This window comes from Dama dama, chromosome 4 (assembly GCF_033118175.1).
Source record: "Dama dama isolate Ldn47 chromosome 4, ASM3311817v1, whole genome shotgun sequence".
NCBI classification, from domain to species: domain Eukaryota; kingdom Metazoa; phylum Chordata; class Mammalia; order Artiodactyla; family Cervidae; genus Dama; species Dama dama.
Window position 1 is genome coordinate 22,661,563 of NC_083684.1, and position 16,687 is coordinate 22,678,249.

Here is a 16,687-nt window from a genome sequence, read left to right on the forward strand (position 1 = left end):
TTCCCACCCTGGCTCTTTTCTTTCCTCTCTTCCCTGTCGCTACCCCCTTCTTTCTGATCCTTCCTTCCCACTTCTTTTGTCCTCTTGACTGAGATACTTGCTCCGTCACGTTTTCTCAACCCCCGTCCCAGCCTATATTGCACCATTTCTTTATTGAGGAAGCCATTCGTTCTTCCACACTCCCTGTCTTCCCCCCACCCTCCAACCCCCGCCTTCTCTCCTCCCCTCAGTTCTTCTGTTTTCCTTCCTGAAGGGCCTTCCTTGTTCACGTTTTCCCTTGTCTTCCCCTCTGTTCTCATATCTCAACATCTCTTAGGCCCCAAGCTACACCACCTACACCCCAGGCTCACCACCTACACCCCAGGCTCACCGATTCCCATCCACCCTGACCCTGGTTGTATGACTTTAGGTGACAGATGGAACATGTACTTACTTCTTTCTTCATAATTTGCAAACTAACATCATCCGCTGCTTAGGTGTGTGATGAAGTAGTGAGATCACACATGTAGTCTTTTTTGTGCTGGCCTGGATAAATGCTTACACCGGCCACTACTGTCCCTGGCTAGCTGCATAGGTTGAAATGTGGCTTGTCCAAATTGAGATATTAGAGTGACCAGCTGTCAGGGTTGCCAGGGACCGTCTTGGTTTTAGCACTGAAACTTTTGTGTCCCAGGAAACCCCTTGGTTCAGGCAAACCAGGATGGTTGGTCATCCTAAATGTACTATAAGTGTACACTACACACTAAATTTTGAAAATTTAGTATGAAAAGTGTTTTGTTGATTAATAAATTTTATAGAGATATTAAGTGTTGGAATGGTAGTATTTTGGATATTAGGACTTAAGTAAAATATTAGCATTTCATCTATTTCTTCTTTCTAATGTGGCTACTAAAATTACATAGGTGGTTGGCATTATATTTCTACTGGACAGTGCTGGTATATACTATGCTCTCAACAAATGCTGTTATCATCAAGCCTCCCAAGTCCTTGCCTCCTGTCCTTAACTCTTCTTGAGATGTTTTCAGTTTAGAGCTCTTCCCTCTTTCACCTACAGTTACCTTTTTTAAAATTAGGTGTACTTAACTCTTAATGGATTTTGAGAGGGTTAGGAATGTCTTGTTTTTGTTCAAATTCTTTTCATTATATACATTTTTTAAAAGGAGACCATGGCTTTACTCAAATTCTCAGAGATTTGGTTCCCCTCCTCTCAGTTCCCCTCCCCTCATAAAACAGAAGAAAAACATAGCAATCCTTTGTTGGTCCACATTAAGCCTAGCCTTTCTCAAGCATGGAAAACATTTTGGTTTCCATCTGATCTGCTTTGCTTTGCTTGAATAAAATTGGATACTTTTTTTTAAAACAGAGATTTGTTTTCTCAGAGTTCTATTTATTTATGTATTTATTGGCCGCATGTAGGATCTTAGTTCCCTGACCAGGGATCAGACCCACACTCCCTGCTTTGGAAGGGCAGAGTCTTGACCACTGGACCACCAGGGAAGTCCCCTGACAGTTTTCAAGTTTCAGTAAACTCTGATAAACTGTGTTGGATTCTGGTTTTCCTACACGTGACACCACTCCTTAAGCCTCTTTGTATTCCCATGTTTTTTTGCTTTCTGTGCTCAGGCCATTAGTTGCTAGTTGAGGCAAGTGTACTCATGATAAGACATTTTTGATTACTCATGGATACACTGTGAATTTTGAAAGTAGAGTTAGTCGTGTGTCAGTTTTGAGTGACTATTTGTTGGTATGATTCTGTTTGAATTATCCTCCTTGGAAGTAATCCACTAATAATCAGATGAGGTGTAACGTGGTTCTTGCTGTTCTTATTGCGGCCTTTGTTTTAAATGAGTAGCAATGTTAAAATTTAATCATTTAAGTTAGAAAACCAACATTGAAAATTATTCATGGAATTTCAGCATCACAGAGACCCACCAGACCATCTCGTTATCCTGGAAATATTATTTGCTACTTGAAAGATCTATGTAGACTCTGTTCCTTAGTATAAGGTTCCAATGTCTTTTTTTCAAATGCTCTTATTTTTAAAAACTTAAAGAGCTTTAATAGTCCAGGTATTGAGTGAGTTACAGCGTTGTACTGTTTCAATGCACAAATCCGCCCTTCCCCAGTTACCTGCTTTTTCAGATTGTAGTAGGACCCCAGAGGCACGGTGACGGCTCTGCTCCTGACTCTTGTTTCCTTTAGACCATCCAGTTGACAGTGCCTCGGTCTTCAAGGAACAGCAGTGATCGTCTGTTTCCCGAGACTCTTTGTCATAAAGTGGCAGGGCCAGATGTTGACTTACCGAACCACTTTCCCATGTTGAGCAGCACAGTCCCTTTTCTGCATGTTGGTGTGCAGGCATGCTGCCCACTGTTGATTATCCCCAGTGTGGAACTTGGCTCTCGTGCGGCCGCAGGCCTCCCTGCTTCACTGGACTGTCTTTTGAGTGACTCCTCAGAAACTCACTGTTTTCTTAATGAAAATGGACAATAATTTAACATTCCCTGCACAGTGTCTTCAGACATTTCGAGATGGCCCTGCATTCTTCTCCCAGTCTTCCGTTCTTCAGTGTATCTGCCTTCCTTTGTTCATAGTACTGATTGCCCAGTCCCTCTTCATTTTGAGATATTTCATCTCTGAAGTGAAGTGAAGTGAAAGTCACTCAGTCATGTCCGACTCTCCGTGATCCCAAGGACTATACAGTCCATGAAATTCTCCAGGCCAGAATACTGGAGTGGGTAACCTTTCCCTTCTCCAGGGGATCTTCCCAACCCCAGGGATTGAACCCTGGTCTCCCGAATTGCAGGTGGATTCTTTACCAGCTGAGCCACAAGGGAAGCCCAAGAATACTGGAGTGGGTAGCCTATCCCTTCTCCAGGAGGTCTTCCCAACCCAGGAACCTAACCAGGGTCCCCTGCTTTGCAGGCAGATTCTTTCCCAACTGAGCTATCAGGGAAGCCAACTTCATCTCTAGGACCCCCAAATTAGTTTCATTTGTCTGACCAAAAAAAGAAAAAGCATTATAATACAGCAGATACACAGTTTCATGATTTGTCTTTATCCATTGACTTGTGTTACTCTTATTTCTATCTGTTAGCACTCTTAAACATCAAGAAACCTAATAATATGGATTTTAAAATTTAATATTTTATATTAGCAAGTATGTAATGAATAACTCTACTTAGGTTTTCCTAAATCTGCATTTACTTCTTTTAAGGAAGGTCTGTCTACAAGTGGCATTTCTTAAATCTAGAAATGAACTTTCAGGAAAGGAGAGAAAATCAAATAGCCACAGAAGCCTCATCTGTGGTAGAACTTGGAGCTATCCTAATAGACTATTTTCCTCGTTTCTAAATCTTTATTAATGATGATGATAAATTTTGCTCAAAAATCATCAAATATTCAAGAAGATAAGTAGAGTGACACCACATCAAAACTAAAAAGATATTTTCATGGTTCTTTCTCAGAAGTGTGTAACTTTTGATTCCAGAGCTTTGGTGGAACTGCTTCTCTGCCTCAAGTGTTGTTAAGATGTAAATATTAAATAATGTCTATGCTTTGTAGTATCTCAGCTATTTAGAAGCTATGCTACTAGTGTTTATTTTTATACTTCTTATAAGTACAAATTCATGTCGTCCATGTGGCAAGAAAAGAATCTCAGTTACTCATTAATAATAATGAGATAGTGCTGCCTTCCTCATAGGAGTGAAAAGTGGTGGTAATGAAGTATGGACCTATGAAAACCTTTTGTAAACTGCAGAGCAGTAACCCTGAAGGTTAATGATATTATCGTTGTCCAAATGAGTAGTTTTAAGTGTAGATTTCACAAATGGAGGTGGGGGAAGGAGTGGGCATTTCTTTCAGTATGTGCTGAACTGCAGTAGCATTATTACAAAAATAGATTTAGAATTAAGGATTCCAAGAAAATGGAGGGCTTTAAAGTAAAGAAAAAGGAGGGAATTCCCTGGTGGTCCAGGGGTTAGGCCTCTGAGCTTTTACCGCTGAGGGCATGAGTTCAATCTCTGGTTGGAGAACGAAGATCCCACAAGCCAAGAGGCCTGACCAAATAAATAACGTTAAAAAAAAAAAGTGAAAGAAAAAAGCAAGTGGTTGGCAAATAGACCACAGCTATCCTTATCTTCATATTCTAGCAAGGTTATGCTCAAAATCCTTCAAGCTAGGCTTCCATACTATGTGAACTGAGAACTTCCAGGTGTACAAGCTGGGTTTAGAAAACGCAGAGGAACCAGAGATCAAATCGCAAACATTCATTGGATCATAGACAAAGCAAGGGAATTTCGGAAAAACATCTGCTGCTTCATTGATTATGCTAAAGCCTTTGACTGTGTGGATCACAACAAACTGTGGTAAATTCTTAAAGAGATTGGAGTATCAGACCACCTTACTTGTTTCCTGAGAAACCTATATGCAGATCAAGAAATAACAGAACCGGATCAAACAATGGACTTGTTTCCAAATTGGGTAAGGAGTGCCTCGAGGCTGTATATTGTCACCCTGGTTATTTAACTTCTGTGCAGAATACATCATGTAAAATGTTGGGCTGGATGACTCGGAAGCTGGAATCAAAATTGCCAGGAGAAATATCAACAACCTCAGATATGTAGATTATACCACCTCTAATGGCAGAAGGCAAAGAGGAACTAAAAGGCCTCTTAAGGGTGATAGAGGAGAGTGAAAAAGCTGGCTTAAAACTCAACATTAAAAAAATGAAGATCTTGGCATCTGGTCCTGTCGCTTCATAACAAATACAAGGGGCTAAAATGGAAACAGCAACAAATTTCATTTGCTTGGGCTCCAAAATCACTGCAGACGGTGACTACAGCCATGAAATTAAAAGACACTTGCTCCTTGGAAGGAAAGCTGTGACAAACCTAGACAACGTATTAAAAAGCAGAGACATCACTTTGTCAACAAAGGTCTGTATAGTCGAAGCTATGTTTTTTTCCAGTAGTCATTACAGATGTAAGAGTTGGACCGTAAAGAAGTACCAAAGAACTGATGCTTTTTAATTGCGGTGCTGGAGAAGATTCTTGAGACTCTCTTGGACAACAAGTAGATCAAATCAGTCAATCCTAAAGGAGATCAGCCCTGAATATTCATTGGAAGGACTGATGCTGAAGCTGAAACTCCCATACTTTGGCCACCTGATGCAAAGAAACAACTTATTGGAAAAGATCCTGATGCCAGGAAAGGTCGAAGGCAGGAGAAGGGGGCTGCTGAAGATGAGATGGCTGGAGAGCATCACCAACTCAGTGGACATGAGTTTGAGCAAACTCTGGGAGATGGTGAAGAACAGGGAAAGCTGGTGTGCTACAGTCCATGTGGTCACAAAGAGTTGGACACAACTTGGCGACTGAACATCAACAAATAAAGTGCTTGGGCTTCCCAGGTGGCTCAGTGGTAAAGAACCCACCTGCTGGTGCCAGAGAGGTAGGCTCGGCACCTGGGTCCAGAAGTTTCCCTGGAGAAGGAAACAGCAGCCCACTGCAGTGTTTTTGCCTGGGAAATCCCATGGGCAGAGGAGCCTGGCAGGCTATAGTTCATGGGCTTACAGAAGAGTTGGACATGACTTTGCATCTAAACAACAATAAAGCTCATAGTAGTAGAAGAAGTAGATTATTTAGAAAGATGACTAAGTTGATATAAACCCTATGTATCATAGTTCCATCATAGAAGGAAAGTATTAATTGAACATTTTGTTTCCTTAATACCCATTTTTATGTGTAAAACCTAGAGCCCAACATACAATACAGCTTGTCTAAAATAGCATTAGGGGCCTCCATGGCAGTCAAGTGGTTAAGACTTAGCCTTCCAATGCCTAGGGGGGGATCTGGTTGGTCGGGAGCTAAGCTCCCACCTGCCTCCCTGCCAAAAAAAAAAAAATTGGAACATAAACAACACAAGCAATATTGTAACAAATTCTATAAAGACTAAAAATGGTCCACATTAAAAAAAAAATCTTAAAGAAAAATAAATAACATAAATATCATCCTTCTTCCCAGAGCTTTTATCCCAGATGTCTTTCACTGAATGGTCTGTTTCTAGCCGTCTAATTATTTCACATCATCATGTTTCTTCTTTAAAAAGGGTACCTTCTTTTTATGTACCCTTTTGTTTTTTTTTTTTTTTTTTTTAGGTCTTTTGTCAACTACTAGTGATTTAAAGTAAGAAATAATTCACATTGAAAACCCCTGTATATTTTTTCTTATTAGGACAAACAGTATAAATCCAACTTAATCTCTGTACTGTTTGGAACGTCTCCTTTCACTGTTAGCAAAACTTTTATTTGCTTTGTGAGAAGACTCATTTTTAGTGTCACCTTTAATCAGTGACATAGCCCAAATAATTAAATTTACTTCCTAATCTGGAGGTTTGGGTTTGTTTTATTTCCCTCTGGTTTCTCTTTAGTTTGTAAACCCCTGAGGCCAGGAATCCAGTTTCTCACCTGTCAGTGTTTCTTATAAATAAAACTGGAAACATTCTGCATTGTATAAACTTTGGTGGTTGTCGTCTGCAGTGAACCACAGTCTTCATTAGTCTCTAGTTTAGGTCCAGCTAACTCGCTCAGGCAGTTAGGCAGGTTTTCAGTGACTGGGAGAGAGAACCTACTGTTTGATTCGTGCCTGAGGAAAAGCAGCCGCAACACAAGATCAGGTTTTTTAAGTACATGATGTGTTTTTTCTCCCCACCAAATTATTTTCCTGATTTTTTGGTTTCACTTAGTATTTAAATAAAGTTTTATCCCCTGTCCACGTGGTATGCCTGCAAGGATGGTAAGGAAATATATGCATAACTCAGAATAAACTGAATGGAAAGCCAAAGGTGACAGGCTCTGTACAGAATTTGTCATTTACAAGGAAGGAGTCAAGAATGAGCTGCAGCTGGACGTGAGCGAGCTCACTAAAGTATGCGCACATTGTCTGTGCCATCAGCATGTTTGAGATGGGCAAGCGCAGTTTTCCTGTGTCGCCATTGTCCAGAGTGTTGAAAGTGCTGAGCACTTTGATTTTAGTTTCTTTTCTGAAGTTACAACCTAGCCTGTGGCTCAGGGGAGAAAATCTAAGTGTAGATAACATCTGTAAGTCTCCTCTGAATGTTGATCTTGCTCTTTTGTATTACTTCAGCTTAGTTTGGTTGAGGCTTCCTTCCTGTGAATTAGTTTATATGCAACTTGGTCAGGATTGAATGATAAGGAGCTGAGGCTTAAATGAAGTATAACTTTCTATCAAGTGTTAGGTGTGGTGATTACCACTTAGAACTAGGTTTACACTTTCCTGAGGTATAGGTCTTTGACTAAGTCTCCTCAGACCGCAAATAAGTGTGGCCTCTGATATTTAGTCCCACATTTAGCAATTCAGAATTCAAGGGCATACATGTTAATTCCCGGATTTGATGGCAGTTTTATAGATTGATTATGTTTTACCTGGTTTGGTGTTAGTAGAAAAACTGGTTGGAGCAGGGATTACTTAGGTTGGTTTAGATCATACTGTTTGTATTTAAATCTATTTAGAATGGGTGTCTATGTGTGCGCGGTAGTGTCCAACTCTTTGCAACTCCATAATGCTAGTGTGTACTCTGGTGACAGATTACCTCATTCCCAGCTGGCAAAATTAAACTAAATCTCAACTGCTTTTACTTTTTTTTTTTGGGAGGGGGGGGGGGTGGGATGCTTTTACATTTTTATGTTTAAATAATCCAAATGCTTAGGAATTTCTGTCTAATTCTTAAAACATCTAATTAGAATGAGACGGCCCCATAGCAGGCGGTAGGGACTTAACAGACCATGTTGTCATTACTGTTTAGTCATCTCTGACTTTTTTTGACCCCATGTACTGTAGCCCTGCCAGGCTCCTCTGTCCATGGGGTTTCCCAGGCAAGAATACTGGAGTGGGTTGCCATTTCCTTTTTCAATGGATCTTCTAGACCCAAGGATTGAACCCAGATCCTCATTTGTGAAAAGAAGTGAAGTGAAAGTTGCTCAGTCATGTCCAACTCTTTGCGACCCCATGGGCTATACAGTCCATGGAATTCTCCAGGCCAGAACACTGGAGCTTGTAGCCTTTCCCTTCTCCAGAGGATCTTCCCAACCCAGGGATCGAACCCAGGTCTCCCACATTACAGGCAGAATCTTTCCCAGCTGAGCCACCAGGGAAGCCCCCTTCATTGGTAGGCGGATTCTTTACCACTGAGCCACCAGGAAGGCCCAGCAGACAGTGCACCGGATACAAAATTAAATAGAGAAATAATTCAGTTGCACTTCGCATGTTCTTTGCTTTTTAATGCATTTCTCAGAAAAGGCAACCCTTTTGAGGTGAGTTTCTGCCCTCCCATGCTGGGCATTTGTAATGCTGATGTTCTGTGTGTTTTTCAGGATCGGGACAGCTGCACTGGCAGTCCAGGTTGTGGGCAGTAACTGGCCCAAGCCCCACTATACTTTGCTGATAACAGGCCTGTGCCGCTTCCAGATCGTACAGGTTGTGAAAGAGAAGCCATATCCTGTTGCCGAGGTGGAACAGTTGGACCGGCTGGAGGAGTTCCCCAATACCTGTAAGACGAGGGAGGAGCTCGGAGAGCTATCGGAACAGTTTTACAAGTATGCGGTACAAGTGAGTTGCTTTTAGTGTTTCCTTAAAATTCTCTTTTCTTTGGTTTCTTTGTTACCGTAAGATGTGATAAATTTGTTGGGTGGTGAAGTGTTCAGGCAGTATGTGCTTAGAAGATTTAGTGATATAATATATTGATATCAAATGGCTTTTGTCTGGGCTTGTATCTCAGTCTTTCTGGGACATGCTAGCCGATCCTTTCTAAAATTTTTCCAAAGAGTGTTTCTGGAGCTTTCCTTATAACTTTCAGTGTCTCCAAACCAGATAGTTATTAAACCTAAATAATCTTAAAAATTAAAATACTGAACAGAAGCTGTTTGTTGCTAGAAGATCTAGGCATCACTCTATATGTTATGTTGGTTCAGAAGTCAGGATCACACTGTGACTGGTGTGGAAGATTAAGCCCGTGGTTTCACACGTGGTTGAAACCTCCATCCTCTAGAATTCTGGGAGGGATTCACAGGTTAGGTGTACATTAAACATTGGACTCCTTAATTGTAGGTTTGAGTTTTTTTGGTTGATTCTCGATTGAACGTAAAGCTTCTTCCCTCACCCCAAAAGCATATGCTTTTATGCTTTTATTCACTTCAGATCTTACTGAAGTATATTACAAAAATGTAGTCTTGTATGTTCTATTGATGTAACCCAGTGACTAAACTGGATCTGTGTGGGACAGGCAGCGTCTAAAGGCCTTGATTATAAACTCTGTTGACTGTTGAAAAGTGTGTAGACAGGTGTTCATAGCCTGTGGTATTTGTACTTGATGTGGCATTTGAAGGGACACATTTCTAGTGTGGTGAACAACAGAAAAATAGAGAATTTTGAACTATAACCGCTGTCAGGACTGAAAGGAAAAACCTACTTAAAGAGAGAAGCTTCAGTTTGAGAACCAGAGTAAGTGAATATGCTATTTAGGAATGAAGGCGATTGAGGGGAAAGTAGAATTTATCTTCCTTTTCCTGAGTGATTGTCCCTGAGTCTCAGTTCCTCTCTTGGACATAGCTTCATAGCTTCTTTCTTTTATGCTTTACTTTTCCCCACTTTGAATCAACAAAAAGTTTTAAATATGTAAAGATTTTATAATGACATTCAAGGAATTTGTATAACATCACCACGGTTATACCACCATTGTGCAAAAGGAAGGGGGAACTTTTATCAACAGCTCCACTGAATATCACAGTTACTGAAAGCTTGCCTGGAGCTTGATCTGTCTTAACTCCAGGCTGTACCCTGGAACTTGTTTTTTTTTTTAAAAAAAAAACATTCAGTCAGTGCTCAGATTTTAATTCATCCTGTGTTCTACTAAAAACAGTATTTCAGCTACTGACTGGTTAACATAATAAGCCATGTTAAATTTCCAGAATTTGATAATTACACTCTTTAAGAGAATACGTATCCTTATTCTTAAGAACAAGGTCATGATGTCTGCAGTTTATTCTGACATTTTAGCAATGTTTGTGTGTTGTGTGTGTGTCGTGTGTGTATATAGAGTGGGGGAGAGAGAGACAAAATGTTAACCGCTGATGAATTTAGGGGAAGTTTATTAGGGGAAGGAGTTTCTTTATACTACTACAACTTTTCTATAAATTTTAATTTTTTAAAATAAAATACTAAAATCACTGATTTACAAAACCTTTTATAAACATTATTATTACCCACTTTCCAGCCATTTTTGCTTTTCATTCCAATTGACATTTTAACAGTACTTCTTTTCCTTTGAGTCCTGTAAAAATGCCTGGACTCTAATAATCAGTGATTGTTTGGAAGCAAAGACTTTCTTTGTGACCCAAACTTAAACCTGTATGACAATTTGATTTTTTAAATTCACAAATAATGCCCAGTTTTATTAAAAAGACTTTTTTTTCTCCCTTTGTAGTTGGTTGAAATGTTGGATATGTCTGTCCCTGCAGTTGCTAAATTGAGACGTCTTTTAGACAGTCTTCCAAGGGAAGCTTTACCAGACATTCTAACATCAATTATCCGAACAAGCAACAAAGAGAAGCTCCAGGTCAGTGTTCCCCTCTGGAATGCCACGCTGCTTTGTCACTTCTTAATTGGATCTAGGTAGTAAGTTTTGACTTTCAGGTAAGAGATACTGGAGACCCACAGAAGTAATTAAGATACGTTTACACTTAAATTGACTTTTACAGTGATTGCTTTACATTTTTGTGTACCCAGATGGTTCTTTCATTTGCATTGTCAGTACTGGTAGTTTGTTAACTTATGGACATAGTGTAAGTGAGAATGACTTTTTCAAAGTGCGGAGCTGTGACCTTCCCCTTGTATAGGATAAGCCTGCATTGTTAGAATTCTCCATGTTTCTTACAGAAACCACAGCTATGATGTGTTACCTATGATTTTTTTTTTAAGGTTTCACCTTCTAATTCTTTAAAGTGAAATGAATTTAAAAGACACTTGAAAAATAATCCAAATGTGGATTGTTAGATTTGAATGTCTTTTCTCCAAACTATAAAAGTTTTCCTGTACACTTATTTTTGTAGTATTTTTAAGCGATCTGTTTTATTGACTCTTCCGAGAACATTAAACTACTTTCCTTATTTCATCAGTTTATTTAATGCTTAAGTCTAACAATTATACTAGCCAGGGCAACTAATGCAGATAGGTTGTGTTTAAACACAAGAATTCGGTTTAGCTGATAGGAGCAGAGAAGGCAGGAGTTCTACCGACTGACCTAGCGTGGGCTTAGCAAGGGCATTTTACTGAGGGACCAGAGAACGTTACTCACTCAGATCATTCGTGGAGGTTGGTTAAAATGTTCTAGACTCTTGTGTATGTAAAATGTTAAATTTTTTGAACCTGTGATTTGTTTAGACCTACTACGTAGACACATCTGGGCTTTCAGAGGATAATTCCCGGGAAAGAGTTGACATAAAATGTGTTTTCTTCTTGCTCTTGGAACCATATCTTGACTTCATCTTTTAAATAGAAACTGAAGATATTATTATTCTTATCTTTTTTTTTAGGATTCTGGTATTTATGTCAGATGACCTTGCTGATAATTTGGTTGTGTTAGCCATAGTGTAGCTGTGAATATTGAGAGGAGTTATCTTTCTTAGCAGTTTAAGTCATGACTCTTGACTGCCTTGTTTCTGGAGCATGTATTTCTGAGAGAGAGGTGCTGTACATTTCAGATTTTAGATGCTGTGAGTCTGGAGGAACGGTTCAAGATGACCATACCGCTGCTTGTCAGACAAATTGAAGGCCTGAAATTGCTTCAGAAAACCAGAAAACACAAGCAAGATGATGATAAGCGGGTAAATCCTCCTTTTAATCCATTTCTTTAGGTTCTTTAGTTGTTTTTGTGTGATGTAAGGTTCAGTTGTTTTCTTTCTTTTTTTTGTTTAAAGAAAAAAATTGGGGGAATAAAGAAAGGAACAAAAGAAACAAGCTTGTTGTCTCTTTCACCCAAGTTACTGATAAAATTTTGAATTCTAGTTTGTTTCCCTCTGCCCCTTCTCCATGTTTGGATCTTTTTTTTTTTTTTTTCCCTTTTAAGCCTGTAGACACTTTCTCATGTTTTGTTTTGATAATCATTGAAAGGGGTAAGTTTAGTAAGCCATTTCTTTTTCTGCCAGTGTGTGATGTTTTCAATATATTAAAAATTAACAAATAACGACAATGACTGTCTTTGAGTATGAATTTTTTTTGCCACTGCATACAGTATTTATTAAGAACATACCACAAAATTATTCCTAAAAGGACTGACTGAATGTGTTGTACCATACTTGGACTTTTTAAAAATTATCTTGTACTGTTTTAAGTTTTTGACTTGACTTTTTTTAGTTTTAACTTATAAACGTTTCAGTTGTCATTTCTACAAACTGTTAGTCTTAGTTTAATATTTCTGTTTTTATAAAATTATATTTTTGCTGTTTTATGTTTTTAACTTTCATATTTGACTATATTAAATAGGTAATTTCATAAGTTAAATAAATTCTAAGGCCTTTAAGTTAAATGCTAGTATATCATTTTGCTCCAGGAACAGCTAGAGTTGATTCATGATATCAATGAGTTGAGAATTTCAAAAGAGTAGGTGGTTTTAAAACATGGTAGAGAGTCACAGAGAAGGAAAACTTCAATAAGACCGTTTGACTTGGCAGAGGAGACTGTTCTTGGGTTTCAGGGAACAATTTCAGCACATTGGAGACAAAAGTCAAAGTACTAAGTACAAATTATTAAGTAACCAGTAAGGAAGGGGAAGTGGTGGATAATGCCTCTTGTTGGAAAAGCAGAACATTACAAGGGAAGTAAACAGTGTATAGTTAATTGGGAAAAACCATAGATAAGACATTTTGAAAGGTGGAAAGACTTTTCTGCTTGGTGCAGATGAAGGGAATAGAGACAGTGGTGGAAAGGTAAAGATGCTAAAGAGAAACTTTGTATTGTAGGGAGAAAATGGAATTTATTCAGTTGCCAAATGTTGAGTAGTCATTAAGTATATCAAGAAAATAGTGGCTGCAGTATTAGCTCAAGAAGAGACAGTTCTTAGATGTTTTCATTATTACTAGTAGCCAGTTTCTTGAATTTTTTCTTCCCACGCTGGTAGTGTTAGCGTGTATGGAAGAATCATGTCTATCTCGTCTTCATCTGCTTTTGTAAATTCTGCTCCCTCCATATGTGCATGTGCCTCCTCCTCATCATTCTGAGCTTTAGTCCCTAAAGATTTAGCCTCTACCCATAAACATGTTTACGGTGGCTCAGTGCTTCGTCCCCAGTTTATTTGGGTATGCAGTTTTTCTCCCCTGCTTTATCTTGTAGGTCATCGCAATACGCCCCATGAGAAGGATCACACACGTCCCAGGTGCTCTAGCGGACGAGGGTGAGGATGAAGACAACGATGACATTGTCATGCTGGAGAAAAAGATACGGACATCCAGCATGCCGGAACAGGCCCACAAAGTCTGTGTCAAAGAGATTAAAAGGTAAGTTGTAGAAGCTGCTCGTTCATTAGGATTTTCATTTGCTTATTAACGTTAAAAACTGTTGCTCATGGAAGTGAATCTGCTACTTTGTGTTACAAAGCTGATCTCTTGTTTCATATTCTTTTATCTTTCTCCTTTCCCGTATATTTAGTATAGCCACGGACCACTCTGTTCATCTTACCTTTCCACTGTTATCTCTTACATTTCTTACGTTTATGGCTTTCCTGATTCTCAGGTTGAGCGGTGATCTGTGAAGCATTTTCTTTTTCTTGAATGCTGAACATAAGTGATATAACTTTTCCATCTACTGTATGCTGTCAAGCACAGTCACTGTTGCCACTGCCTTTTCGTTGTCTTAAGGCCATACTTAGAAATAATGTTTTTTCAGTTATTATGTTCTTTGCACATCACTGTTTTCGTCCTTAGATTATAAACTTTAGGAGTTGTCCTTAGATTATAAACTTTAGGAGGCAGGGCCAATCAGTTTTGCCTTCCTACAAGATAAAGTACAAGGGAACCTTGCTGACAGAATAGGGTACATGAGTTGATCACATTTTCTGGATAGTCTCAGGGTTAAAACCAATTTTTCCTTTCCACACTTATAACATTCTGACTGTATTGCATTTTTTTATGAGTGGATTGTAATCAACCTAAATGTGTGCTCAGGAACTGAAGATCTGACTTCTGAGACACACAGTTAAGAACATAAGTAAATGTTGCTGAGATATTTTACAATGACTCTGACATTAGTTAACAAATGGAGAATATCTGTTTTGTACAGAACACTTTATTAAGCACTGCATATATTATGGAAGTTGCATTATTATAATTAAATATCTGATGAGCTGACTTTCTCTCTGATACAAGACAATATGTAATTATCATATTATACATGATTAGGCACCTGAATAAATCACTGGGTAATTGACTTGAGACTCTCCCTATGAGATACAGATACTGATAAGGCAATACGTATTTCAAGGATAGAATCAGAACGCTAGTTTGCAAGTATCTGTTTAAAACAAAATAATCTTTTTATTAACTAGATTTTTATTAGGTTGATGCAAAAGTAATAGTAGTTTTGGAACACACCTTTATTAATCAAAATAGGAACCGTTACAATCAACACATTTTTGCCAGTGAGAAATAAGTTTGCTTATTCCTATAGCATAAAACTCTGTGCTTTGGGATTCAGTGAACTCTTGGAAAGCATTTGCAGCCTCTTGCTGTCTGTGGAAGCATTTTCCCTGCAAAAAGTTGCTGAGATGCTTGAAGAAGTGGTAGGTGGTTGGTGAGAGGTAGGTGAATATGGCAGATGAGGCAAAACTTTGTAGCTCAATTGGTTCAAATTTTGAAGCGTTGGTTGTGCAACGTGTGCAACGTTGGGCATCATTGTGGAGAAGAATTGGGCCCATTCTGTTGATTAATGTCAGCTGCAGGCATTGCAGTTTTCAGTGTGTCTCATTGATTTACTGAGCATACTTCTCAGATGCAATGGTTTTGCCAGGACTCAGAAAGCTGTAGTGGATCAGATGGGCAGCAGACCACCAGACAGTGACTGACCATTTTTGGGTGCAAGCTTGGCTTTGGGAAGTGCTTTGGAGCTTCTCGGTCCAGCCACTGAGCTGGTCATCGCTGGCTGTCATCTAAAATCCACTTTTCGTCACACATCACAATCTTACTGAGAAATGGTGTGTAGTTGTTGTGTATTTCAAAACTATGAGTTTTTTGATTTGCAGTCAGTTCATAAGGCATCTGCTTATCAAGCTTTTTTACCTTTCCAATTTGATTCAAATGCTAAATGACCATGAAATGGCTGACTTCTCATGTAGTTTTAAGAGGATCAGCCTCAATGATTGCTCTTAATTGGTCATTATCACCTTCCCATAGCTAGCCATTACACTCCTTATCTTCATGACTCTTACCTCCTTTGCAAAATTTCTCGAACCACCGCTGCACTGTACTTTCATTAAGCGGTTTCTGAGCCATATGCGTTATTGATGTTGTGACTGTCTCTGCTGCCTTACAACCCATTTTGAACCTGAATAAGAATATCATAGAATTTGTTTTTTGTCTAACATCATTTCCCCAGTCTAAAGTTAATAGCAAGTAATAAGTCATTAGCAAAAAACATAGAAATGCACATTAAAATGATGTATAGCATAACCACATTTATTAAGAATGTATTCCAATATCAAATGGCAGAGTTCAACAATGCAAAAACCACAGTTATGTTGAAAAGTGAAAGTGAAATTTCCTCAGTCATGTCCAACTCTTTGTGACCCCATGGACTGTAGCCTGCCAGGGTCCTGTGTCCATGGAATTCTCCAGGCAGGAACACTGGAGTGAGTAGCCATTCCCTTCTCCAGGGGCTCTTCCCAGCCCAGGGATTGAACCCAGATCTCCTTCATTGCAGGCAGATTCTCTACCGTCTAAGCCACCAGGGAAGCCCCAGTTACTTTAGCTAAGTTACAGAAGCTAACAGTTACGTTAGCACCAGCCTAATGAAAACGTTTTCAGATTTGTTTAGCCAAAAATGCATGATATATCTGACCAAGAAAGGGAGATATGCTTGGTTTTTTCTGTTTTACAGAATTTTTTTGTGTTCCTGAACAGGTTTGCTATGTATTCTTTGCCCACAGGCTCAAAAAAATGCCTCAGTCAATGCCAGAGTATGCTCTGACGAGAAATTATTTAGAACTCATGGTGGAGCTTCCCTGGAACAAAAGTACAACCGGTGAGTGCACAGATAACAGCTTTTCTTGCAGTCTGATTGTCTCTCAGGGAGCGCGAGCAAATTCTGGTGAAATATTGCCCATTGATTACCTTTCTGTTACAGTAGTTCACGATGTCAACTGTTTAGAGACTGAACTTGTGTCATAGGTTTTAGGAAATACAGGAAAACTTGCTGCGTAAAAGTGCCTTTTGCCTAATTCTGGAGAAAGTAGGATTTTCTGTAATTGGTGAATATGTGTTTCTCAGTACCAGTAGTCAGTCAGACAGTAAGCTTTGTATTTATGTACTCTTTGCCAAGAGCACAGGAAAGCAAAACAGTTTTGAGGTAGTTGGCAGTAAGTGCCAAATAAGTACTAGAGACAGCAAATCTTTTATGTTTTCTAA

General features: G+C 39.0%; 1 protein-coding gene across 1 annotated transcript in view; it reads left to right on the top strand.

Annotated features, from left to right (window-relative positions):
* Nucleotides 1-16,687, top strand: part of LONP2 (lon peptidase 2, peroxisomal) — an 81,679-nt gene that overhangs the window by 575 nt on the left and 64,417 nt on the right. The window contains exons 2-6 of the mRNA XM_061138449.1: nt 8,393-8,627; nt 10,501-10,632; nt 11,777-11,899; nt 13,404-13,567; nt 16,210-16,304. Of these exons, the coding sequence (XP_060994432.1) occupies nt 8,393-8,627; nt 10,501-10,632; nt 11,777-11,899; nt 13,404-13,567; nt 16,210-16,304 (749 nt within the window). The remainder of the gene's footprint in view (nt 1-8,392; nt 8,628-10,500; nt 10,633-11,776; nt 11,900-13,403; nt 13,568-16,209; nt 16,305-16,687) is intronic.